General features: G+C 38.3%; 1 protein-coding gene across 1 annotated transcript in view; it reads right to left on the bottom strand.

Moving 5' to 3' along the window:
* ME1 (malic enzyme 1) overlaps window positions 1–26,410 on the bottom strand; it is a gene marked incomplete at its 5' end in the record, with an annotated part of 192,052 nt that overhangs the window by 115,293 nt on the left and 50,349 nt on the right. Inside the window, 2 exons of the mRNA XM_082855428.1 lie at window positions 1,233–1,394; window positions 3,591–3,666. Of these exons, the coding sequence (XP_082711554.1) occupies window positions 1,233–1,394; window positions 3,591–3,666 (238 nt within the window). The remainder of the gene's footprint in view (window positions 1–1,232; window positions 1,395–3,590; window positions 3,667–26,410) is intronic.

Below are 26,410 nucleotides of genomic sequence, written 5' to 3'. Positions count from 1 at the left end.
CATTAAAAGGATCAAACACCATGATCAAGTGGGATTTATCTCAGGAATGCAAGTATGGTTCAATATCTGCAAATCAATGTGATGTAACACATTAATGTGAGATACCACATTAACAAACTGAACAATAAAAAAATCATATGATCGGGACTTCCCTGGTGGCACAGTGGTTAAGAATCCGCCTGCCAATGCAGGGGACATGGGTTCAAGCCCTGGTCCGGGAAGATCCCATGCCGTAGAGCAACTAAGCCTGCGCGCCACAACTACTGAGCCTGCACTCTAGAGCCCGCGAGCCACAGCTACTGAAGCCTACAGGCCTAGAGCCCGTGCTCCACAACAAGAGAAGCCACCACAAGAAGAAGCCCTCACACTGCAATGAAGAGTAGCCCCCCCTTCGCTGCAACTAGAGAAAGCCCGTGCACAGCAATGAAGACCCAACGCAGGCATAAATAAATAAATAAATAAAATTGATTTTAAAAAAAAGAATCATATGATCATCTCAACAGATGCCAAAAAGACTTTTAACAGAATTCAACAGCCATTTATGATAAAAACTATCAAAAAGTGGGTACAGAGAGAATATACCTCAACATGATAAAGATCGAGGTTTGATATTTACATGAAACTTTTGAAAAGTCTATCTTAACTGACCATTATTTTTCATTTCTATTTCATAAACCTCTACCTTTAATTTATAGTATCTATCACTCACAACTAATCCAAATATTAGCAATTACAGATGAGCAAAAATATGTACTACTTGATATATAACTTTAAGATTCTAAAATATCGATGCAGGAAAAAGAAATGCTAAACTCCAAATCATCTACCACAAGCTCAATACAGATTTTTAGAACAAGATTTCAGACTGACTAAACTTAATACATTTTTTGGGATTAGTTCCTGCCTAGTATAAAAATAATTTTTTAAAAAGTAACGAGGATATCCTAAAGTAAAACATATACTCTATAGAACAATGGTGTTAAGTGCTCATCAAAGGATACTAAAACACTAAAGAAGCTGCTAAAAACTTAATCACATTACAGAAAAGGGGAAGCGGAGAGGAAAAGCAAAAGAATAATTTCTTTCCAAGACTTGGGGGATGGGTTTGAGGAGAGAGAAAGAAGCAAACAAAAAAGATGAATTTCATTAAGTTCCTGAAATAATCTCAAAATGCAGAAATATGGTACTATTTTTTAAGGTGTAGAGCTGTGTTATAGACTTAAATTGTTTACCTCATTTTCTGTTCCCACGTCCAGCATGACAGGCAGACATTGTTGAGGATTCATCCCTCCACAAGCTGTATACAGAGCCAGTTTACCCACGGGGATGCCCATCCCATTACAGCCAAGGTCTCCCAGGCCAAGAATACGCTCTCCGTCAGTCACCACAATAGCCTCAAAGAAAAAGAAAAAAATATCTACTAACAGATGTTTGCAAATTCCGGGGCATCGTTCCTACTCTCTGTTTCTGAAGTTAATATTTATGCAATGAAATACTAAGCTGTCAAAAAGCATAAATTGAATATACATGGAAAAGATTTTATATGATCATTAAGTGTGGAAGACTGGGGAGAATAAATTTGATATATGCATTTCAAATGTATTTTTAAAATACATACATATGATTGTTTGGTTGTTGAGAAAAAAAGACAAGGTATGCCCATAAAGATTCAAACAACTCAAATAATTTAGTCTTCAATCAGGAGGAGTAAGTGGGCAGAGTACAGGTAAATAAGAGCTCAAACTGGGAACTAAAGTGAACCTTAGAACAGCTTTGAAACTAGTCACATCCACTTTGAGTACCATTAGGAGAGTCCACGGTTAAATCATTGCTCAGGAGTCCCCAGTGCTCTGATCTTTAGTTTATGCATCCTCCTAATTTCACAAAAATGTTGATCCCTCCTCTTTAACTCCTATAACATAGGATACTGTTCTACCATCTTTGAAATAGGCCAAGCACAGTCTATTACTACTCTTACCTGATAGTAGAGTACCACTAGACAATTTTAGTTTAGTTTAGTTTATTGTTTAGTTTATTTCTAATCATCTTGAATATCTACAAAGCATACATTTTAATCATGTGGAGATTTTAATGCTAAGTACTTTGTTATCTTTATTGAAATTAATGCATCTTTCATCTGTATTCTGTGATGCATGGCCATTACATGAATTTAAGCAAAACCAATTTTGTGAAACACAATTTATTAGATTTTCTACAAACTGCTACACTCGTCATATCCATGGAGCCTAGAAAAAATGTCAGTTATTTGACCTTAGATAAACTGATGAATTAAAGCTTCTGTTTCTTATTTATAAAAATGCAAATGATAAACATACTTTTCAGAGTAGCTGCATAAAATTAGGAGCCAACTCTGTTGTGCTCACTACTGCACACCAACATCTAGCACAGCATTTGGCACATAGTAAACAATCAAAAACATTAATTAATTGAATAAATCTATGATTCAATACAATGAAATCATGATAAACAAAGAACTTACCGTATTACCTGGTATATTACGAATTCTCAAAAAAATTATAGATATTAGTACTATTATTATCATAAGGACTAATGTACAGAGTCATAGCATTTTAGAAGCAAAGGGGAATTTGGAGTACATTCAGTCTATCCCTCTTACAGATTAGGAAACCGAAGATAAGTGAACTGAAATAATTTGCCTACAGTGATTTACCTCATTAATATCAAAGAGCCAGGACCCCAGTGTGTTAACTCCTAGTGCAGTGTTTTTCTACCACACTATAATGCAGAACATATATTTTAAAAGTTTGAGGGCTTTTCATTTAGTTTTCTGTTCACCTATATTGTGCAGCTCTTAAAGACCTGCCTTAAAAGTAAATGTGTACATGTATATATGTACTTTTAACTAACTTAAAAATACATATATACATTTCACCCAAAAGTGGGTGAAAATTATTTTTGCATACTCCATAAAGTTGGTCTTTGTCAAATTTTCCATGTCTCATTGAAAAGGGTCAATATGCTAGGCTGTTTTGGAGAAGGCAACTTGAGACACCTGCATTCAATTCCCACCACGACCATGCACTACTATGTAACCCACCTGTGCCTTCCTTTCCTCATGGAATTATCATGATACTACATGAGTTAATCCAGGTAAAGTGGCTCACTCAGAAAGCTACCAAACGGTAGATACTATCATTATTCTATTTTCATTAGCTCACTCCCAGAGGGGAGTCAAGTTAGATACTTCAGGTCACCACGATAAAGGAAATGGATTAAGATTTTTGCCTACCTTGATTCCTCTTAGTGGATGATTAAACACAAAAGAAAAAGGAGTTTGCTCAAAGAAATTCAGACACTACTTCAACATTTTTTCAACACTTTTCATAACTTACAATGAATAAAGAAACACTAAGAAATCTGATGGAAATAATGGTGACACTTAGAATCCAAATGGTATCAGAATAAAATTAATCCACTATGCAAAAATCAAAGGGATATAAATAGAAAAGCTGGTGAAGGCTACATAGCATGGTGAAAAGTGTCAGCCTGTTATGGGATAGGAAAAAGAACAAATGTGCCACAGTGGGAAAACGTGATAACTAACTTACCTTGATGACATCTTCTGGCCATGCATTAAGAACAGAAGCAATATGCCCTCGATCATGGATACTAATAAAGAGACCTCTGACAGGAAAAAAAAGGAGTAATTTCAATTTACTTCAGACTTGTCACACTATCACGAATTTTTTTTTTAATTTTCAAATCCATGTAATATATCTCCATTTTTATCAAACTAGTGAAAATTATTTCCTTAAACACATATGGGGCAAGAATCTTATAAGTAAGGCAGAAATTATTTTAAATGATATATCAACATCTACAATAAAGGTAGCTTCACTCTTATATTACATATTCTTAAATACTTTTTAATTAAAGAAATATTCACTATTTTTATACACAGAGAATTTAAATAGCATTATCATTTCCACACATAGATTTATTCACGGTCTTCATTAAGTAAGATAATACACGTAAAAGCACTTTGAAAAACAGCATGAGGCATATGTACATAGGGATTTTCAGTGTATATTCCATTATTACGTATTTACAGTGTGAAGACAAGACCGAAGTGACAGACACGCTGAGCAGTCCTTTCATGTGGAAGTTACTTGGGAAACCCTGAAACCGAGCCCCCCCAAAACCAAGTTCCCTTACCAAGTTTATGATTAATCTCTCTAGCCAAAACTTTATTCTTTTCTTGTCCCCTCTAACCTCAATCCTGTGCCAACTGAACACCAAACAACCAGAGTCAGATGCTAAAAGTCATGTTGATAACATAGTTGATGTACTAGAACTGTTATTATAGATATCATTATTAACATACAAACAATACAAACTGTTTCTCCAGGGCAAGATGAGCTAACAGACCTCCAAGCCACGGACCACCTGGCCAGAGAACCCTAAACCAGAAGCATCCTGACTCCAAAAACTACGATTAAGAAATGTCACAGGACAATGATTAAAAGCCCAGCCTCTGTGTTCTTCCCCTTTAGAAACACCCACAACTCAAAGACCAGGCTTGTCTCCCACCTCCTTGTTTGGCGCCCTGCAATAAACCCTTACTTTGCTGCAAACTCCCCCGCTGGCAGAGCTCGGATTCACTTGATTCTTCGATTTGTGGTCTCAGTTGTTTGCAACTCTGTTCTTCAGACTCTCAACTTTAACTCGCAGTCTTTAACACTGCTCTCTGACAGCCCTGCATTTCCTATGAAAGCTTAACAAGGAACTTTAAAAATTAAAATAAGAAATTTGTAGATGTCTGAACCTCACTTAAAAGTTTTGCCTTAGCATCGTTAAATACGACTCAAATGCAGAGCACCACACACGACAAATGTACAGCACTGTTCACAGCCACCACCCTTCTACTCTCTCTCCTTCACGGCAAAACGCTTCAAAGACTTGCGTGTATTCTTACTGCCTTTATATCCTTACCTCCCATTCTCTCTTGACCCTGTTAATTAGGCCTTTCCTCCTCAGTTCTCCACAGAAACAACTCTTCCCAAAGTCACTGCCGACTGACAGCTGATAAAGTCAGAGGTCAGCTCTCAACTCACCCTACTCGATGTCCCAACTGTGACTGACGTGGCTTTCAGTGTCATGCCCACAATGAAGATTTTCAAACTTCTATCTTCAACCGAGACCACTCCCTTGAGCTCCAAACTGTAAATCTAACTACGTGCCTAACCCCTCGCATCATTCAGGCCTCAACTCAGACCTGAGCTCCTCAGACAGGCCTTCTCTGATAACAGCAGTCCAAGCACCTCCACCCTGCTATTTTCACCAGTGTCATTTTGCGTATAAAGCATCTGAAATCCCCTTGACTATTTCCTCGCGTGTTGGCTGGCTGTCTCCTCCCTGCCACCGCCCCCCCGGACACACACACACAGAGCAGCAAGTTCCTTAAGGACCGTGATTATTTTGTTCACATTTGTACGCCCAGTGCCTGTAAGTGTGCTGGCGCATAGGATGTGTGCAGCAACACGTGCTGACTTCAGTGCTGAAAAAATAAGCCTTCCGGATTCAAAAAAAGGTTTTACGTACAGAAAACATGAAGTAAACCCAGACTTATTATGACTTATTAAGTAACCAAAAATTATATTATGATAGTAAGTACCACAGGCGGATTACTGACGACTGTCTGATTCAACAAAAACATTAATTTACCAAGTTGGCACTAAATTGTATCCTTTCCTGTTTATTTTTTGCTGTTTCATATGAAGTTATTTGGTTTCTCCAAAATGACTATAAGCTCTTTATAAGTTATATATTTCTTTTGGATCCCTGTCACACCCAACTATGCAATCAACATTAAAGATCTCAATAAATAACTGTCAAATTTAAATGAAATATGGTTGGACTTTTTAAAGAAGGCAATTTTGTTGAATTATCTAAGATGTTCTTGGCAATATACCATTAAATAATGTTCCTTGGGAACTTGTTAGTTAGCCAAGGTTTTCCAAGTAACACTGGTCGCAGGAAATAGTATCATTCTTTTTAAACAAGACGGACAATGAATTTACTAAAATTTGCATCAATTAAATGCCAAAGTTAATTAAACAAATATATGAGTACAACTTCAGTGGGAGAGCCATTTGGACACCTGTAATCTCTTGCATTCAGCAGATTCATTTGTACAAAAGTGCTTACTCTTGGAGAGAGCTCAATAAAATGAAGAATCTGTAATGTTCCACCAAAGTCAAGCATTTTGATAGAATAATTTCTAAAACTTCCTGGAATGTCTCTTTGATCAGAAATCTAATGAGATATCCAAAAGTGTTTCAGCACAGAAATGACTCATGCTTCCTGGCATAAAATTGGATATGAAACATTAATCTGAACATATTTAAATATATACATATTTATAAAATGAAAAGTTTAGGCAAGAAAGTTATTTATGAATGATATTTTTAAATGAATGGAATTACAATAAAAACCTTTTCTTGGTCCAATTTCTTGTTGATCAATTTGTTTAAAATATTTAATCTTTATTCAAAGTATATTAAACATGCCAATTAAAATACTCATACTTTTGTGTCTATTTCACGTTAGAACTGAGATAATTCTAAAATGTGGATCATTTTCTCATATACGCAGTTCAAACTTTTCTCATAACCTCTGCCACTGTATATATTCCACTCTCAAAACAGATTTGTTAGATAATATTCTTACTTCATGTTGTCTCACATAACATCTCTAATGAAATTTATTTCATATCAAAATAGAGTTCATTTTCTAACATGCAACTTTCTATTGTAACTAGATTTATACTTTCTTATGGAAATGGGTTCATGACTCTCTCCTAACCCAGTGGAGAAGGCAATCATTCTACAGTTTTCAATAATAATCCTCTCTTGCAGAAGCTGAAGAAAATTAAACCCCGTATTTTTCACAAAATTTGAGTATGCATTAGTGAGCTCCAGGGGTTAACCTAAAGTTGAGTTATACCAGCAGGTCTGGGCTGACGAGAAAAGACATACTAAAGAAAGCTAAGTTCAGGTAAAACAGAAGTCAGGAGAAACCTAGATCAGGAGAAACCTAGGATGAAGATGCAGAGTTAAGAGTCATATGCCTAGAGTTGAAAGGAATGGAAGAAATTACTAAAGGAGAAAGAGGAGAAGGTCAAGGAGAAAACATTACAAATTAGTACCTATACTACAAGAATAGGTGACTAAGAGAAAAAAACAATCTAACAGGTAGGACAACCAGTGTTTCTAAAGTCAGGGAAGTCAACGGAGGAAATGTTAAGAAGGCATGTATCAAGAAGACATACAGATGCCCAAAAAAGCACATGAAAAGATGCACATCATCACTAATCATTAGAGAAATGCAAATCAAAACTACAATGAGGTATCACCTCACCTCAGTCAGAATGGCCATCATTATAAAGTCTACAAATAACAAATGCTGGAGAGGATGTGGAGAAAAGCGAACCCTCCTACACTGTTGGTGGGAATGTAAATTGGTGCAGCCACTATGGAAAACACTATGGAGGGTCTTCAAAAAACTAAAAATAGAGCTGCCATATGATCCAGCAATCCCACTCCTGGGCATATATTCAGACAAAACTATAATTCGAAAAGATACATGCACCCCTATGTTCACACCAGCACTATTCATAATAGCCAAGACATGGAAACAACCTAAATGGCCATTGACAGATGAATGGATAAAGAAGATGTGGTACATCTATACAGTGGGATATTACTCAGCCATAAAAAAGAATGAAATAATGCTATTTGCAGCAACATGGATGGACCTAGAGATTATCATACTAAGCAAAATAAGTCCAAAAGAGAAAGACAAATACCATATGATATCACCCATATGTGGAATCTAAAATACAACACAAATGAACATATCTATGAAACAGAAACAGACTCACAGGCACAAAGAACAGACTTGTGGTTGCCAGTGGGGAGGGAACGATCGGGAGTTTGGGATTAGCAGAGGCAAACTATTATATATAGAATAGATACACAACAAGGTCCTACTGTAGAGCACAGGAAACTACGTTTAATATCCTGTGACAAATCATAATGGAAAAGAATATGAAAAAGAATGTATCTACATATAACTGAATCACTTTACTGTAAAGGAGATATGAACACGACATTGTAAATCAACTATACGTCAATAAAAATTTTTTTTAAAGGCATGGGTCAATATTATTCTATCCTTCAGTAAATGCTTAAAAGAATTCTCCCAAGTATATTACAAAGAATTGTTTTTTCGGGACTTCCCTGGTGGTGCAGTGGTTAAGAATCCGCCTGCCAATGCAAGGGACACAGGTTTGAGCCCTGATCCGGGAAGATCCCACATGCCGCAGAGCAACTAAGCCCGTGAGCCACAACTACTGAAGCCCACGCGCCTAGAGCCCATGCTCCGCAACAAGAGAAGCCCGTGCACCACAACAGAGTAGCCCCCGCTCACCATAGCTAGAGAAAGCCCGCACATAGCAACGAAGACCCAACGCAGCCAAAAATAAATAAATTTATTTTAAAAAAAGAACCCCCCCTTTAAAAAAAAAATTGTTTTTTCCTGAACTATTTGTGAGCTAAGTAGCCAGCATGATGCCTCATCACCAAATAACTGAGTGCATTACAAACAAAAATATTCTCCTACATAATTATAATTATAATCAGAAAATTACTACTGATACATTACTATCATATAATCTTCAGACACATTTCACCATTCATCCTTCATAACAAAAGAGCCTAGTTCAAAATCCTGTGCTGTAATTAGTTGTCATGTTTCTTGGTCCTGTTCAACCCAAAACATTTCCTCAGTCTTTCCTTGACTTCCATGACCTTAATACTTTTGAAGTTATAAGTCAGTGTTTTTGTAGACTGTCCTGCAATCTGGATTTAGGTGGTGATTCCTCACGATTCGATTCAGACTATAACAATCTTTTGCAGGAAGGTCACGGAAGTGATGCTGGCTTCTTCTCCTTGCAACCTAACAGGCGGCGCTGTTCTTCCTTCCTCCCATTATTGATGATGTTCACTTTGATCACTTGATTAACGTGGTGCCTTCCAGGCTTCCTCACTGCAAAGATGCTCTTTTTTCCCTTTGTAATTAACAAGTATTTTATGGGAAGATTCTTCAAAACTCTGTAAATACCCTATTCCTCCATTCAACTCTAAATTTATGCATATCAATGTGGGCTTGTGTTTGTTATTTTACTCAGTAGGTTCTAATCTGCTGCAAACATTATTTATTGAGCGCTTACAATGTCCCAGATTTGGCCAGAGGGAGTCCCTTCAGTCTGGCTTCTATGTCCTTTCAACACATCCCCATCATTCTTTAAGCACCTCCTTGCTTTCTGGTATAAGAGGTTCCAAGCTCATCTTTCGCTTACCCTGACCCAGCCCTGGGATCAGCAATTTCTCTAAGGCGTTCTGGTTGCTTTGGGCAGAGAGCAGCATTGAGATCTGAGTGCTGGCTGGGCTCCTTGTTACTGGGGTGTTGTGGCTGCCAAACCGACTCAATGGGCAGAGCTAGAGAATATATGCGTGTGCACACGTACTCTACATGTGTACACACATACGGGTATGTACACGCATATATACACATTTTATGCATACGTATTTATTTCTATAACTATCCATTCATCTATCTGTACATTGAAAACTATAAATTCACACCAATACCTCCAATTCCACCAACAACGCAGGGTTCCTTCTACTATTCTCCCCTGTTCACATTTGTAACAACTTTCTCCTAGAGCAAGAAACCTACCTCCCATCGTGTTTAATATATTTCCTTACTTGATGGGTCTGCCTGTGTGAAACCAATCTTGTCCCCTCTCGCTGTGTCACACCCCACTTACTTCCGCTAAGGTTCCAGTCTCTGAAGTAGGCAGCCCTCCCACACGGATGCCCTCTTTGCCCCGCTGGGGCTCTGACACCTGGCGCTGTACCGCTCTCCTACCCAGATCCTCCAGGCTGCCCTCCTACACAGGTGTTCTTGACCCGCCCAGGCTCCAACACCCCATGCTGGGCTCCCGGCCCTTTTAATCAGAGACAGGACAAGCGTGAGACAGAGAGGGTGCAGACTGACTGCTGCTGTTATCGTTGAGGAACACAAAAAAAACTGGTGCTAGACGTGCAAAAAGAAGCTATAATTATCCACAGCTACTTGGGAAATATCAACCCAGATCCCATCCTTACAGATGAAGGATTCTTATCCCTTTGCTTATCATACTTGTACAAATTCGTTTCTTAATTTCTCATCTTTCACTTTTGTTTGTTGTTGTTTTCCATTTATTTACAGTAAAACGAATTGATTTTTCTCCTTTCAGATTTCTTACATTTCTTTTAAGTATACAAAGTCCTCCCTCGTCAATCATGTTCCTATATTTTAATTTTTTTTTCTAGGTTTGATCCAGTTCTTTAAATCTATCAGAAATGTCACTATAGTCTGTGATGCGAGGATCTAACCCACATCATACTTTTCTGAATATCACACTTCTGATATAACTACATTTTGACCTCATTAATGTCTCCTGTCTTTTGGTACCTGCTTTTATTTTTTTTCCTCCAAATTAGCAGTCTATCCTGACTGAACTTCCTTCTTTATTCAGCTAGATTTTTATCTGTTCTGCCAACCATTCTTAACTCCCTTGACGTTTTCTCTTCCCATCACACCCTTGCAGAAAACCTCCAAATTTAAATCAATCCACCTGCCTTCTCCTTTCCTCAAGCCCTACTGCAGAATGCTGCTTGAGACGGGCACTCAGCTGGGTGTGTTAGATCCGCTGAAACCTCATGGCCTCTCCACTGTCAGCCAGGTCCTCATAACTCAGTATGACTCCCTCGAGGACCTTCTACTGGTTATTCTGCGATTGTCCACGAGAGCTACTTCCTTTCTCCCCCGTCCCCCATCCCCACCCTTCTACACTCTCATCAGATTCACACACCACACCATTTTTCACTCGGAAGACACAGTAGAGACTTCCAGCTCTCCACCTAGAAACTTCCTTCCATCGTTCACTATTCATCAGTGAATAAAGCGTCAGTATCTCTGTCCTCAAGCCCAGTTTGTCCTCCCGCTGTCACTCTCTGCCCTCTTCCTGGTCTGTTTCACAGTCTCCTGTTTCTGCTTAACCCTTAAATGCTGGCACTCTCCAGGCTCCGAAACAGTTCTCCTTTTCACTCTCATGCATAGTGAAAGCCTCTGGACCCTGCTCTGCTCCCACCCTTGGACTCATTTTCAAGGCTCACTTTGCCTCAGCTTCTGCTGAATATCTCATCTTTTGGCTTTATCTCCCATTTTTGGTTGCTTCCTTTGCTCTTGGCATTTGCTCAACTAGTTCAGCCTGAGAACGATCTAGTTTCCAACTCTGGATGGTCTTTAAAGGATTCCTTTAGGCCTCCCTCCAATGCCCCCCCGCTGCTCTTCGCTGCTACGCTAGCTCCTAATTGCTTATCAGAGACAGTGCAAGTGTTACCTCCTCTTGGAAGTATTTCCTGACCGACATTCAAGCTGAGCTGGAATGTCTCTGTAATCCCACAGACCCCCGCTGCTTTTCTGTAACATAACACATCATATTGTCATATAATTTTTCACTTTCTTATATGTCTGTCCTATTAGATTATGAACTCTTGAAGTCAGGAATTCTACATTTCTCACAGAAAAATAAAAAGCAGTGATAGAATATAAGTAAGAAGAAAGGGGGAAGGCAGTTCAGATATGATTCTGGCGCTAGCTAACGCAATGATGGGGAAAGCGGTGCGGCAAAGAATCTGCGCTGGAGAACACCCAGGTGCTATGTGGTCGATATATACAATTTCGGGAGTCTTCTGAAAATGACAAGGCCAAGGACCAGACCGAAGAAATCGCAATTTATGGGGAAAGCCCCTGGGAAAGTATAGCAAGAACCAGAGTCAATGCCCAGTTGTAGGACTTGGAGAACCTGCGGCTAAGCGATCAGCAATTTGAGATCTCAGTGTTAACATGGGGGCAACAGATTTGAATGACAGCAAAAGACTTAAGAAATAATGAGAGAACCAACTGACAGCTTCAGAGCCACTAGGTCTGAGGAAGAATCACAAATTATAAGATCACATAAGCTTTGGAAGAAAGGTAAATAAGGTGGTCTAAGCCTTCATTCTGGTTTAGCTTAGAAATAAACGTAGGAAGAGACAGAGTCTAAAGGTTGGGAGGGACCCAGCGGAAAGGTCAAGTGCCAGTGGAAGGTGACATCCTTGTTACTGAACACCAATTTATTATACAAGTAAAAAACTTTTTAATTGAGATTAGAAGAGAAGGGTAGATTTCCAATTTCCTCTGGTCATCTACTTCCAAAAGTAAGGTTTTGAGGTGTTTTTTCCCCCACATAACACCCTAATATTGCTAACATGCATGACATTTTTCTTTGGGTAACTATTTGATTTTGCTCTGCAATGATAATCTTGTGAATTCGTTTTGTTTACTGCAGAAAATGTTTAAAGCTCTATTTTTAGTCTCAATCCTCCTGAGGAGTGACAATTAGTGTGGTAGGCAGATTTCTAAGATGTTCCCAAGATTTCCCATCTCCCTGGTGTTCACATCCTGAATCATCCCAGGACTGTGCACATGACGGATCTTACTCTGATTAGGTGACAGATGATTAGCACAGTTGGGCCTCAGGTAGCAAGGTCATCTGGGAGGACCTGTACTCGTTAAAGGCATAGAATTTCTCCAGCTGGTCACAGAAGGGGAAGTCAAAGGTTCAGAGTGAGAAAGACTCCAAGCACTGCTTCAAACTTAGAGGACGCCAAGTGGCAAAGAATAAGAGCTACTTCCAGCAGCTGAGAGCCGTCCCTGGCCTGACAGCCAGCAAGGAAACAGAGACCTCAGTCCTACAATCACAAGGAACTGAATTCTGCCAAGAATTAGAAGCTTGGGAGCAGATTTTTCTGTAAGCCCCTGGATGAGTACTCAGTCTGGCCGATCCCGCGATTTTAGCCTTGTGATACCCTAAACATAGATTCAAGCATACATGCCAGAATTCTGACCTTCAGAACTGCGAGCTAATAAACAGATGTTGTCTTAAGCAGCTAAGTTTGTATTAACTTGTTACACAGCAATACAACCCTAATGTAAATAGCGTGTATATTAAAAAGTAAAATTCAGATGCTCATTCCATCATTTATCATAGATTCATATTTATTTTATGAAAGACATGACACAGGGCTAGACACCAGGGAAAATACTAGAGGACTATCCACATATAGCTGAATAGCTCTGTTGTCACTTCTGTGACCCAATTACCAACGCACAGCATTAATTAGCAGAGATGTCTGTAGTTTCCATAAATTAAAAGTGACTCAGTACTAAGATCGGTAATATTCTTCCAAATGGTGGTAACATGCTAGCTATTACAATTCAATTTTTAGAATTCCAAGAAGACGCACAGGCGGTATTCTTTTAAAAGAACGCAGATACAGAGTGGTAATGTCCTCAGATACTATGTGAGAAAACAGAAACATTTGGTCAGAAAAAAGAACCATACATTTGGGGGGGAAAAAAAATTCCTTTTTTGCAGCACAGTTAAGAAATAATAACAACTACATTATTATAACCTACTGTTCATCTAATCCAACGCTATATTATGGATATTTTACGATATTTTATTTCAGGCCGTTAGTGGGCAATGAATAAACAACTGCCTTCAGGATGGGTGAAGGTAACGAGAGTAAGGTTGGAGGCCAAAGGTGCCTTCAATGTTACCACTATTTTTTTTTTTTTTTTTACATCTTTATTGGAGTATAATTGCTTCACAATTGTGGTGTTAATTTCTGCTTTGTAACAAAGTGAATCAGTTATACATATACATATGTTCCCACATCTCTTCCCTTTTGCGTCTCCCTCCCTCCCACCCCTCTAGGTGGTCACAAAGCACCGAGCTGATCTGCCTGTGCTATGCGGCTGCTTCCCACTAGCTATCTACCTTACGTTTGGTAGTTGTATATATGTCCATGCCACTCTCTCACTTTGAAACAGCTTACCCTTCTCCCTCCCCATATCCTCAAGTCCATTCTCTAGTAGGTCTGTGTCTTTATTCCTGTCTTACCCCTAGGTTCTTCATGACATTTTTTTTTTAGATTCCATATATATGTGTTAGCATACGGTATTTGCCTTTCTCTTTCTGACTTACTTCACTCTGTATGACAGACTCTGGGTCCATCCACCTCATTACAAATAGCTCAATTTCCTTTCTTTTTATGGCTGAGTAATATTCCATTGTATACATGTGCCACATCTTCTTTATCCATTCTTCCGACGATGGACACTTAGGTTGTTTCCATCTCCTGGCTATTGTAAATAGAGATTCAATGAACATTTTGGTACATGACTCTTTTTGAATTATGGTTTTCTCAGGGCATATGCCCAGTAGTGGGATTGCTGGGTCATATGGTAGTTCTATTTGTAGTTTTTTAAGGAACCTCCATACTATTCTCCATAGTGGCTGTACCAATTCACATTCCCACCAGCAGTGCAAGAGGGTTCCCTTTTCTCCACACCCTCTCCAGCATTTATTGTTTCTAGATTTTTTGATGATGGCCATTCTGACTGGTGTGAGATGATATCTCATTGTAGTTTTGATTGCATTTCTCTAATGATTAATCATGTTGAGCATTCTTTCATGTGTTTGTTGGCAGTCTGTATATCTTCTTTGGAGAAATGTCTACTTAGGTCTTCAGCCCATTTTTGGATTGGGTTGTTTGTTTTTTTGTTATTGAGCTGCATGAGCTGCTTGTAAATTTTGAAGATTAATCCTTTGTCAGTTGCCTCATTTGCAAATATTTTCTCCCATTCGAAGGGTTGTCTTTTGGTCTTGTTTATGGTTTCATTTGCTGTGCAAAAGCTTTGAAGTTTCATTAGGTCCCATTTGTTTATTTTTGTTTTTATTTCCATTTCTCTAGCAGCTGGGTCAAAAAGGATCTTGCTGTGATTTATGTCATAGAGTGTTCTGCCTATGTTTTCCTCTAAGAGTTTGATAGTTTCTGGCCTTACATTTAGGTCTTTAATCCACTTTGAGCTTATTTTTGTGTATGGTGTTAGGGAGTGATCTAGTTTCATACTTTTACATGTACCTGTCCAGTTTTCCCAGCACCACTTATTGAAGAGGCTGTCCTTTCTCCACTGTACATTCCTGCCTCCTTTATCAAAGATAAGGTGACCATATGTGCATGGGTTTATCTCTGGGCTTTCTATCCTGTTCCATTGATCTATCTTTCTGTTTTTGTGCCAGTACCATACTGTCTTCATTACTGTAGCTTTGTAGTATAGTCTGAAGTCAGGGAGCCTGATTCCTCCAGCTCCGTTTTTCACTCTCAAGATTGCTTTGGCTATTTGGGGTCTTTTGTTTTTCCATACAAATTGTGAAATTTTTTGTTCTAGTTCTGTGAAAAATGCCAGTGGTAGTTTGATAGGGATTGCATTGAATCTGTAGATTGCTTTGGGTAGTAGAGTCATTTTCACAATGTTGATTCCGCCAATCCAAGAACATGGTATATCTCTCCATCTATTTGTATCATCTTTAATTTCTTTCATCAGTGTCTTATAATTTTCTGCATACAGGTCTTTTGTCTCCTTAGGTAGGTTTATTCCTAGATATTTTATTCTTTTTTGTTGCAATGGTAAATGGGAGTGTTTTCTTGATTTCACTTTCAGATTTTTCATCGTTAGTGTATAGGAATGCCAGAGATTTCTGTGCATTAATTTTGTATCCTGCTACTTTACCAAATTCATTGATTAGCTCTTGTAGTTTTCTGGTAGTATCTTTAGGATTCTCTATGTATAGTATCATGTCATCTGCAAACAGTGACAGCTTTACTTCTTCTTTTCCAATTTGGATTCCTTTTATTTCCTTTTCTTCTCTGATTGCTGTGGCTAAAACTTCCAAAACTATGTTGAATAAGAGTGGTGAGAGTGGGCAACCTTCTCTTGTTCTGATCTTAGCTTACCACTAATTTTTTAAAAAATCAAATGTGATACAATGTTAACAAAAATCAAATGTGATACAATGTTAACAAATGTCAACTCTAGATGATGGATACATGGGTATTTGTAATTAGTCTTTGTAATTTTCCTACATTTTGACTTTTTTCAAGAAATGATTTTATTTCCCATCTTTAAGAGAAAAGTGAAGTAAATACATTTCTCTTTGAGAAGAAGGAAGATGAGTGATTGTTTTTCTAGTTTCAACAGCTACTTAGCAGCAGAAGTGGAACAAAAACTCTGATCTTGTGACACCTAGATCAGTGGTCCTTCCATCTTACTATGAGATGTAAACTCCTTCTAACCACTAGTATAAAGGGTTATCCTATACTATAAACCACTTGCGTCTACAGCCATCTGACCAGCACGAGAGTACATGAGGTACAGCCCAGGTGACCAGGCTATGTGCAGTCAGGGTTTCCTACTCACAGGTAAGGGGTCTGGAGCCAACCTGAATGCAAATAGCTCAACGTACATCACGATGGAAGAGAAGAGCCATGGAATAATGATCAAAGCAGGGGAGTTGAATATTGGGGAAGTAAATCAACTGCCTAACAAGAAGGTCTGAGAGTTATGAGAGGTAGAAACAGAGTGGATGGGAGGGTGTAGAGATATTGATCATGTGACGACCTTTTGGGAACTAATGGTCCTTTCTGTGACATTCCCCTTGGCTTGACACTCTCTCCTTTCCAGGGAATAAATCTTTAAAGTGGCAGAACTATGGCATGAAAACCATATTTTAATGATTTGCACAAATATATTAATAAGCTTGGTTCCCTAATTAACTATTTTCATGTGCTGTGCATTAATAATATTTAATTATTAATTCTATTACTTTTCTGGCCTTTATACATTTTCAATTTTTGTTGTAGTTAGTCCTCCAACTCCAAAGGAGTTAACTATTATTTTATAATGAATTAAAATACAATAAAATTACATATGTTGATCTCACAGTTTAGGACATCAGTTTATGTAACTGACACACATGACCATTTAATGAGTGGACCACATCATACATTTTGGCTTCCTATTATAGAAGGGCACTGGATAGGAAGAGGAGTTTTAGTCACAGCTACAAAACTCTAGACCAGTCAGTTAACTCTTCTCGTCTAACTTACAAATAAGAAAGAAGATTTGGTCTAGAATGATATTAGAAAGCTGTGTCTCAAGAATCTCTGCATCTATGACATTGTCTCTTCTAATCCTGAGACTGTAATAGGAAGAACTTTCCAACTTTATTTTTTTTCTTCTGCAATATATATAGCTACCAGCAGAACTATAGAAAATTTGAATGGAGAAACTATTCTTCCAGAGAAAATAGATTTAAAAAAAATAAAAATAGATATATGCTTTATAGAATTTTCTCCTGTGACTTTTTCCCCCTGACTTTTCCTGGTAGTTTCAGGCACATTGTTAGGAATCAGGTCGTGTAGGGCTTCCCTGGTGGTGCAGTGGTTAAGAATCTGCCTGCCAATGCAGGGGACATGGGTTCAAGCCCTGGTCCGAGAAGATCCCACATGCCACGGGGCAACTAAGCCCGCACACCACAACTACTGAGCCTGCGCTCTAGAGCCCGTGAGCCACAAGTATTGAAGCCCATGCGCATAGAGCCCGTGCTCCACAACAAGAGAAGCCACCACAATTAGAAGCCTGCGTGCAGCAATGAAGACCCAACGCAGCCAATAATTAATTAATTAATTAATTTAAAAAAAAAGAATCAGATCGTGTGGGTCACTACAAGAAGAAAAACGAGGGATGATGAGTGGGAAATCACAAACCTACCCAGCTGTCAGGAGACCAAACAGAACATGTCATAGGAACTTTCATTTCTATGCCTGACACCAAACTACATCAAACACAGGCAAACATGTATACACTCTAAGTATCTACTGAAGTGAACTGAGATATGTTTGCTTCATGCTTTTAAAAATATCCTTAATTTAGAGGATTTTGGCTGGTTAGATTATTTTAAAGCAATTCCTTAGTTTTCCCAACAAGTCAATGACCTTATTTTCCCCTTTTATGGAAATACAAAGGCTGCCATCATACAAAGAAAATATTTTTGTTCCTAAGCTGGAGATAATATCTTCCATTTTTGAATGACTGGTAGAAAAATGACCCTTCTATTTTCTAAGATGAAAAATGTTGATTATTATTAATGTTACAAGTATGTATTTTTACCACAATTGGTGATAATTTTTAAGAATGTTTCATCAAGCGTAACAAATGGACTACTTTTCCTTTTGTTCAATCCATCAGTACAAATTGATAATATTGTGACCATTACAAATTCATTGTGAATAAAAATATTTTAAAGAATATGACAGGTTCTTCTACACAGGCCATGACAACTGATCTGAACTGGCAGCTCCCTTTATAGAGATGGCTGGTGCTCTTTCTATAGATGACACTGTTTTAGTCATTTCATAAAATGTAGGTTATCTATTCTCTATTATTTAGGCAATATATATATTTTGGTCTTATATTTAATTACCTATAGCTTATAGAAATAAGACAAACATATCCTATGTTGAACGCTCGCTCAGTGAAAAAAAGAGTTTAATTCTTAATATCCTCAGAAAGGATTTTCTCTTTTATTGCAAAATGTCATTATCAGGAAAGAGCAAAAATATCTACTACTATCAGAAATGAAAGCCATAGAAAACAATTTTTTTAACAATAATTTGAGAGGAAGGAGTATGTTCTTTCTCAGATCAAAACCTGGCAGTTATTATAACAAAATTCCTATATATTTTCAATCAAATTAATAAGATTTAAAGTGATTATAGAGAACTTTTTAAAGGATCTTAAAAGGACAGCAAAGATGATTCAATGTTTTAAAAGGAAACCTCTAAAGGAAAAGTTTTCAAAGGATGCAGTGGAGAAGACATACAGAGAAAAAGATAACAGTTTTTAAATATTTATAGGATTCTTACAAAGAGTATAAGAATCCTTATTTTTAAAATCTCAATTAAGAATAAAAACTTAGATAAAATACAAGTGATTCAGGTTTGCATTTGTAAAGGCTGTTAAATATTCAAATGGTTAGGTTTAGGAAGATCATAAGAAGGTGTGTTTAAGGTTTTCTGTGATATTAGAAATTAAGGAAATAAAGTAGCTGACATATCCAGGTCTTTCTCAGTCTGTACTACTATTATTCCAAGATACTGTATGGTGAGATGAAAAGGTACAACAAATTCTGCAATTTAACTTTGCAAGGAAAAAGAAAGGCGACCTTACCTACCTTGTATTTAATCCCTTATGTGATATTTTCTTCTTTTAAACTCCCTTTCAGTAAAGAAAGCAGTAGCGAAGACACCAAAAATATCTGATAGGATAGTCTAAAATTCTTTCAATATGACATGATAGTGAGGAAAATTTAAAAATATCCAGAGCTATGAGGCAGAAACGAAAATGAGACTAGACAAACACGGAGAACAGCCATAGAATGGTAGATTTCTATACACAAAAAACAATTGTGTTAGGACCAATTACTTGCCAAGCATCCATCTGATTCATTCTGTTTGAATTAGCAAATTCTATCAGAACAGAAAAATTACTTAGTCTCACATCTCAGCTGGTATCTCAGGTTTCCTTCCAAAATTACAAAAAACAGCAATGAAGGAAAGGGAAAAAAAAAAATGAACACTTTTCTTCTCACTGTTATGGGAAAATCCATACATCCCTTCAAACATTTATTGGCAATGGAAGAACAAAAATCCTTCAGTTACTTGATGTCTATGGAATGAGAGTCATATCCAAGGCCAATATAAACTGACTATGCAATGGCATTCAAGAGCGGAAATAATAAAGACGCTCGATGATGGAAGTGCCCTAGAATAACGCCACTTCTTTTTATGCAAGAAGGCAAAGGCACTAAGGACAAGAAACAGCAATGAAAACGAGGACACAGAAGAATTCAATTACTTCTCCATGTATAACACATTACTCAGACCATTAAGATTTGTCCCAATACTTGCATGAAATTTACCCACTCAGGCTCATGATCCCATGTCCAAAATCTTAAGAGAATCTCGACATAAATGTAACAACTTTCATTAATCATGCTGTTGTTGCTATAAACTGACTAAAGTTTATCCTAATTCTTTCATTCTCATTTCTCTGATAAACAGCATTCTTGGATAGCAAGAGCTTCTGAGATGAAGCTTTGCTTTCAGGTTCTTTTCAAATGGCTAATAAAGTAAATCCCACAGCCTTGACTCTGGGCCTTCATCCAGAAGTCTTTCCTTTTGCTAATCTTTCCTTTGGGAATCTGTATTCTTGCAGAGGAGTTTATGTAAAACCAAAGCTAGTGATCAAACTATTCACCCACTTAGTCCCATTTCCTTTTCTAATGCTGAAGAAAACTAACAGAGCTGCATATGCATAGGCTGAGAATCATAAACATAAGACTTTATTAATCTAAAAGAAAAAAATGTTGTATACAGGTATTGTCTCTAGGCAGTCTTTTCTTCCCCCCGTTTTCAGAGAAAGAAAATTCATCAGTAGAAAAATATAAGCCACATGGGCAGACTTGGTACACTGCCAAATACAGTTCAAGCAAATGCCTTTGATGTGAAGCCACTTTGATACGGAGCAGGGCCCTGTGGGGCTCCTGGGCACAAAAGCCTTCCTGTGTGCCCCATTTCTTTCATTACAGGAAATAGGCTTCACTCAGCCTCCATGACTTACCCTGAGTTCCAACGGACAAGTTCAAACAACTGCTAATTAGGCAAGGGAGGGGATGCACGACAAGGGAAGTCAAGAAACTGTAGTGCAGCCTTGGGGCAGGGTCCTGGTTCCCCCTCAAGGGATACACAGCAATATCTTTGAGCTGTTCTGCAGATACTGAAACCCCCAGCAGGTGGGAGAAGTTAACAGTACACTGCCCACCAGCACGTAGACCCCAGACTGGTTGGAACCTGAAGGTTGACGAGGCTGACTCCCACTTACCTCACCACCAACCAATCAGAAGAATGTCCACGAGTTGACCACGCGCCCTGTGAACCAGTACTATAAAACTCCTCACTACCCGCTCCAGGTCAGGACACACCGTGTTGAGGGCATGAGCCTGCTGTGGCCCCCTCTGCCTGGCAAAGCAATAAAGCTGTTCTTTTCTACTTCACCCAAAACTCTGTTTCTGAGATTTAATTTGGTGTCAGGGTACAGAGGCCAGATTTGGTTTCAACTTTTCCAAAGAATTTAGCAGGGGGAGTTGCCACTGCTGGGGCCTAAGAAACTGATCCCCCCAATGCTACTCTATAAACCAAATAATGTCCATTTTCCCTCACATTTCCACCATCCCTCTACAAATTCAAATTTACACTATCACAGGAAATCTCTCACATTTCCTTTAAGTCAAGCATAAGTGAGAAATATGCCTTCAAAAAGCATAAGCTATATTATTATTGTATCAGTAAGACTTTGGGGAAATTAAAGGAGAAAATTAAACAGCATTAACTTGATTTATAATAGGGTTCTCAGGCTACTTCTTTTGGGGAGTTGTGCCTCATTCCAGTTCTGTCTGGTTTGGTGCCCCACCTATGATTTTTTTCAAAAGTATTAAACAGTTCTAGATATACTGGATGAAACCTGCAGATTAAAATTTAATATGATTCCATTCAAATAAAAGGTCTATCATTTAATTAGACATAATTTTATCAAATTTATGACATATTTCTTCCTATTACAGTTAATTCCGTTATTTTATTTTATCAAATGCTGCATATTTTTCTACAGCTTCATCTAAAAGGTAAAGTTATTATCCACCATACCAATTCATTTTTAGCAACATGTATTTTTATCTTTCACTAAATATGTAGAGAGTTTGAACATTATGTCTAACAAAGTTAATAAATTTACTTTTTATTATTTACATATATTTCTTACCTAATTGTTTCTAAAAGTCCAACACCAGAATTTAATACAGGCACTACATTCCTTGCAACTATTCAGACTTATGATGATAGTTTTTAGATGTTAAGAAGAGTGAAGTTCTTCAAAATTCTCTTGAAGAGTTAACAAGCAAAACAGTATGATGATCACTGATCTACAGTGACAAACATAATCTCGAGTGTTCACTGGTGTTGACAGATGTGCCATCTTAATTTCCTAAATGATGTAGAAGTTCAATGTTACATTTAACATTTACTCCTGAATGTGACTGGCTGCAGAACTGAGCAAAATTCTTAAACGAATCAGTTGAGTGGCACGCCAAGAATACATGTACTTCAATAAAGGACTGGCAATGATTTTAGAACCCAAGAAATACAGTTTTCACTGTATTTAAGATGAAACATGAATTTTGAAACTTATCTTTTACTATTTCTAGACTGTTTTTATTAAATTAAGGATTTGTGTTTCCCATACATTGTGAATAGCTACAGAATTCTCTCAATGGTGTAGTTATACGTTGGCACATTTATAAATATGACATGAAGTAACAGAAATAAAATGAAGTTTCTATCAAGAATGTCTCTTCCGAAAGGGGAAAGAAAATCATTTGGCACTGATGCAATTATCACAGTTACTCTCAAGCACTGAATTGTAGACTTGAGAATATGGTTATCAGAAATATTTAAATTTATCCTAATGTTTAGCAGCATATTGGCAATCAAAAGAATATAATCTTTTAAGCTCCCAAATATTTAACTAACAAATTTTTTTTAAAACGGAGAGACAGGGCTTCCCTGGTGGAGCAGTGGTTGAGAGTCCGCCTGCCAATGCAGGGGACACGGGTTTGTGCCCCGGTCCGGGAAGATCTCACATGCCGCAGAGCGGCTGGGCCCGTGAGCCATGGCCGCTGATCCTGCGCGTCTGGAGCCTGTGCTCCGCAATGGGAGAGGCCACAACAGTGAGAGGTCTGCGTACCGCAAAAAAAAAAACAAAAAAACGGAGAGGCAATAGGTCGGTGAAGAATCACTTGAAAGAAAATGTATGAAGCCTTATGGATCTCAAGATCTTGCTAATTAACAACTATGTCACATGTTCATAGCTGGGAAAACAAAGGGATTGGTGTTTAGAAAGCATTAGAACAAAACAAAGAATGAAATGATGGTTTTAGCTTCTGTTCTTGTTTTTTTTTTTTCCTTTAAAACTAAAATGAAACTAGACTAGATAAATTGATGTTTTCATTACATTAATAAAGGTTTGAGGCAGTAAACAATACAAGTTACAGATTCAGGGAAACCATGAAATTATTCAAATCACAGAAAAATGACAGGAAACACAGGGATCCAGAGGACTGGCAGGCTTTACTCTGTTTTCCCTGGAGTGCAGGAAGCCATCTCACCCTGGAGGGGGAAGAAGATGTAAAATTCTAATAAGATACTATATATATATATATTTTTTAAGAGGATATGGGCTTTCCACTTAGCCTGGGAAGAAATCCGGGGCTAATGACTATCTAAAAACCTGGGTTTGCAAGACATACTCATTGAAGAGAATTAATACTATTTGGGTGGTGTGTGGGGTGGGATGGAGACAAGAAAAAGAAGGTGATCTAAAGAAAACTACTGCAATTGGGCACAAAATACAGCCAAAGTCCAAGAGTGAAAATGGAGTTAGTTCTCAAAGCTAACATAAGGAAACATACTACTGCAACTGGGAAAGAAAAAAAGGCAGTTCTCAATTCTGAGAGGAATTTATCAAATGAGTCTATATAAAGGACACTGAACAATATATCAGACTTTCTTTCCGAAAGAAGTTTTAATAAAAGATAAAGAAGAACCTGCTCTATTTGGCATTTCTTTCTCACAGGGACCCTACAAAAGACAGAATATAACATTAAATTATGAATGCCTGCAAACCAGGTTGAATAAATCAAAACTAAACTTCACTGATCATAGTTTGCTGTACTGTTAAAGTATCAAACTGGGAGGTATATTCTCTACTCAGTAATTATTTGTCTATTAAGTGGGGCACATGAGTGGAGGGAAGGTTTTATGCAAACTCAAGGTGGCAGTCAGCAGACACTTGCACAATAGAAATCCTTCATATGTGAAAGTTTTCTTAAACTGACTCAAGCGGCTTAATACATAAATGAGACTTCATGCAATTTACCCGTTTTCCAACCACAAGGAATTCTTCCCACCATAGTCACTGGTGGTTTTCTCTGGGTAAGGAATGACAATTGTCCTCTGAGATTGTTTAGTATTTTGTTTTCATTTTGGGGGGCTGGGGGTAGCGCCATGTATCTCTTTCTAAATAAAAGCAAGAAGAAAGCTGTTCTGTATCTATATACACCCTTTCGAATTGTTCATGTTACATACTTTGATAAACACTGTGTTCAAATTACTTCCTTAATTACATTACTAAGAAAGTGTATTTCATTAGTACAACTTTTCATATTATTTAGTGAAACAGCCTTGGGGCAGGGTCCTGGTTCCTCCTCAGGGGATACACAGCAATACTATTTTGTTACATGAGAAATAATGAAGGGTAATAAAGGAAAAAGAAACCACATTACCATGTCCAAGACTTTATGTCACATGTTAGGAATGTCTTATAACTACAAGATAATAAATTAGAAGCTAAATTTGGTGTAAAAATAATCTTTGCAAAAAAAAGTATGCAATGTCAGTATCTTGTTTGTCTTACTGGAAAAATTAATGAGCTCATCTTCTCATGTGAAAGAACTCCCCCCTACTACTAGATTTTTTTCTGGGTGAGTGCTTCCTTGAAAAACTTAACAGAGTTTAAATTATTGCTTGTATTTAACACTTTCCATCTGTTTTCAGAAATAGTTGTACCAAGTATAATATACTGGTCAGGAAGCAGAATAATATATAAACTTCCTTTGTGTTCAATGAATACTTACAAACACGTTTTCAGTAGTTTTTTTTACAAGTCTTGATTTGCTAGTGCCTTAGGATTTTAGTCAGAGAAGGGACTTAATTAGGCATCCTTTTGTGAAAACTCACTCTCTTTTGAAATGAGAAGGGCCTAAGCTAAAAGAGTGGCAATGGGATTGAATGGATGAGAGAGATTCAACAGATAAGAGGTAAAACTGACAAGGCGCAAAAAGGGAAAAGAAGGGGGTTAACATCCTGAAAATCTCTGAGGTGTCTGGTTGAGGCGACTGAGTGGACGGTGTTGCACCTCCCAAAGTTAAGAAACCTGGAGGACTGGAACGGTAGGCTGGGGAGGAACAGAAGAAAAAGAAAATAGGACCCAGAAGAGAACAGTGGGGAGCACTGACATTTTAGTGGGTGGAGCAGGTCACTGCTCTTAGCTGTACAGATGCAGAAGGAAATACAGTGAAGAGCGGAAACGGATTAGGTTTAGTTCATGGAAGTAAGATGTTAAGCCAGTGAATTCCTAGGGGAAATGGAGAGGAGTATATGAGACAAGGAAGATCAGGCCCAGTGTTTACATTCTTGCAACCGTACGGGTGAGAAGAGCCAAGAACACAGCTGGAGCTCAACCCGGTGGAGCAGAAGATCCGGCTGAGGCTGAGCGGGGCAGGCAGAGCTACGGAACTCCAACCCCACGTTAACAACATCTGAATTGAAAAAATAGGGGCACAGGGCTTCCCTGGTGGCGCAGTGGTTGAGAGTCCGCCTGCCGATGCAGGGGACACGGGTTCGTGCCCCAGTCCGGGAGGATCCCACATGCCGCGGAGCGGCTGGGCGCATGAGCCATGGCCGCTGAGCCTGCGCGTCCGGAGCCTGTGCTCCGCAACGGGAGAGGCCACAACAGTGAGAGGCCCGCGTACTGCAAAAAAAAAAACCAAACAAACATGGCCTACTTGGCTCTTCCTTGAGGCGGAAGAAAGGACGGATTTGTGCAGTGCACAGAGGACAAGATAGTAGGAGAATGGACTTGGGTTATAAACAAAATTAAGCGTACTAAGTCTGCAAGCTTGAGAAATTCTTATGGACTGCAGCTCTTCTTATCTCTGCTAATGTTTTCAGGGTCGGTGTAAACACACTAGGGTGTCGTATATCCACGTCACCTCACCTACAGCCATCACTCCAGGACTAAGAGACTGTAGAGTTATTCCCATGGGGATTGGTTACTGCTATTGGCAACTGTGTTAGCTTCCTACAGCCTTCCTTGACTTCCGCACTCCATATCCTAAGGGGATCCAGTGCCCTCAGAGTGATCAGGATTGATGCAAGGGGAGCCCATATCACAACAGTCTTCTTACTGGGCCTCCCATGTCCACTCTAGCCCCTCCTTTCCAATCTTTTAACCACATTAACAGCCAGAATAATCTTTTAAAACTTTAACTGGATGTCATCATTCCTCTGCTTCAAATACCTCAACGGCTCCCCAAATGGATGAAGAATAACAATGAGACTCTATCATGACCCGCAAGACCTGCACGTGACTCCTGACTATCTCAAACCTCGTCTCATGCCATCCTCCCCGCTTC

This window comes from Leucopleurus acutus, assembly GCF_964270905.1.
Source record: "Leucopleurus acutus genome assembly, chromosome: 15".
In the NCBI taxonomy this organism is placed as follows: domain Eukaryota; kingdom Metazoa; phylum Chordata; class Mammalia; order Artiodactyla; family Delphinidae; genus Leucopleurus; species Leucopleurus acutus.
This window is presented reverse-complemented; position numbering and strand designations above follow the sequence as displayed.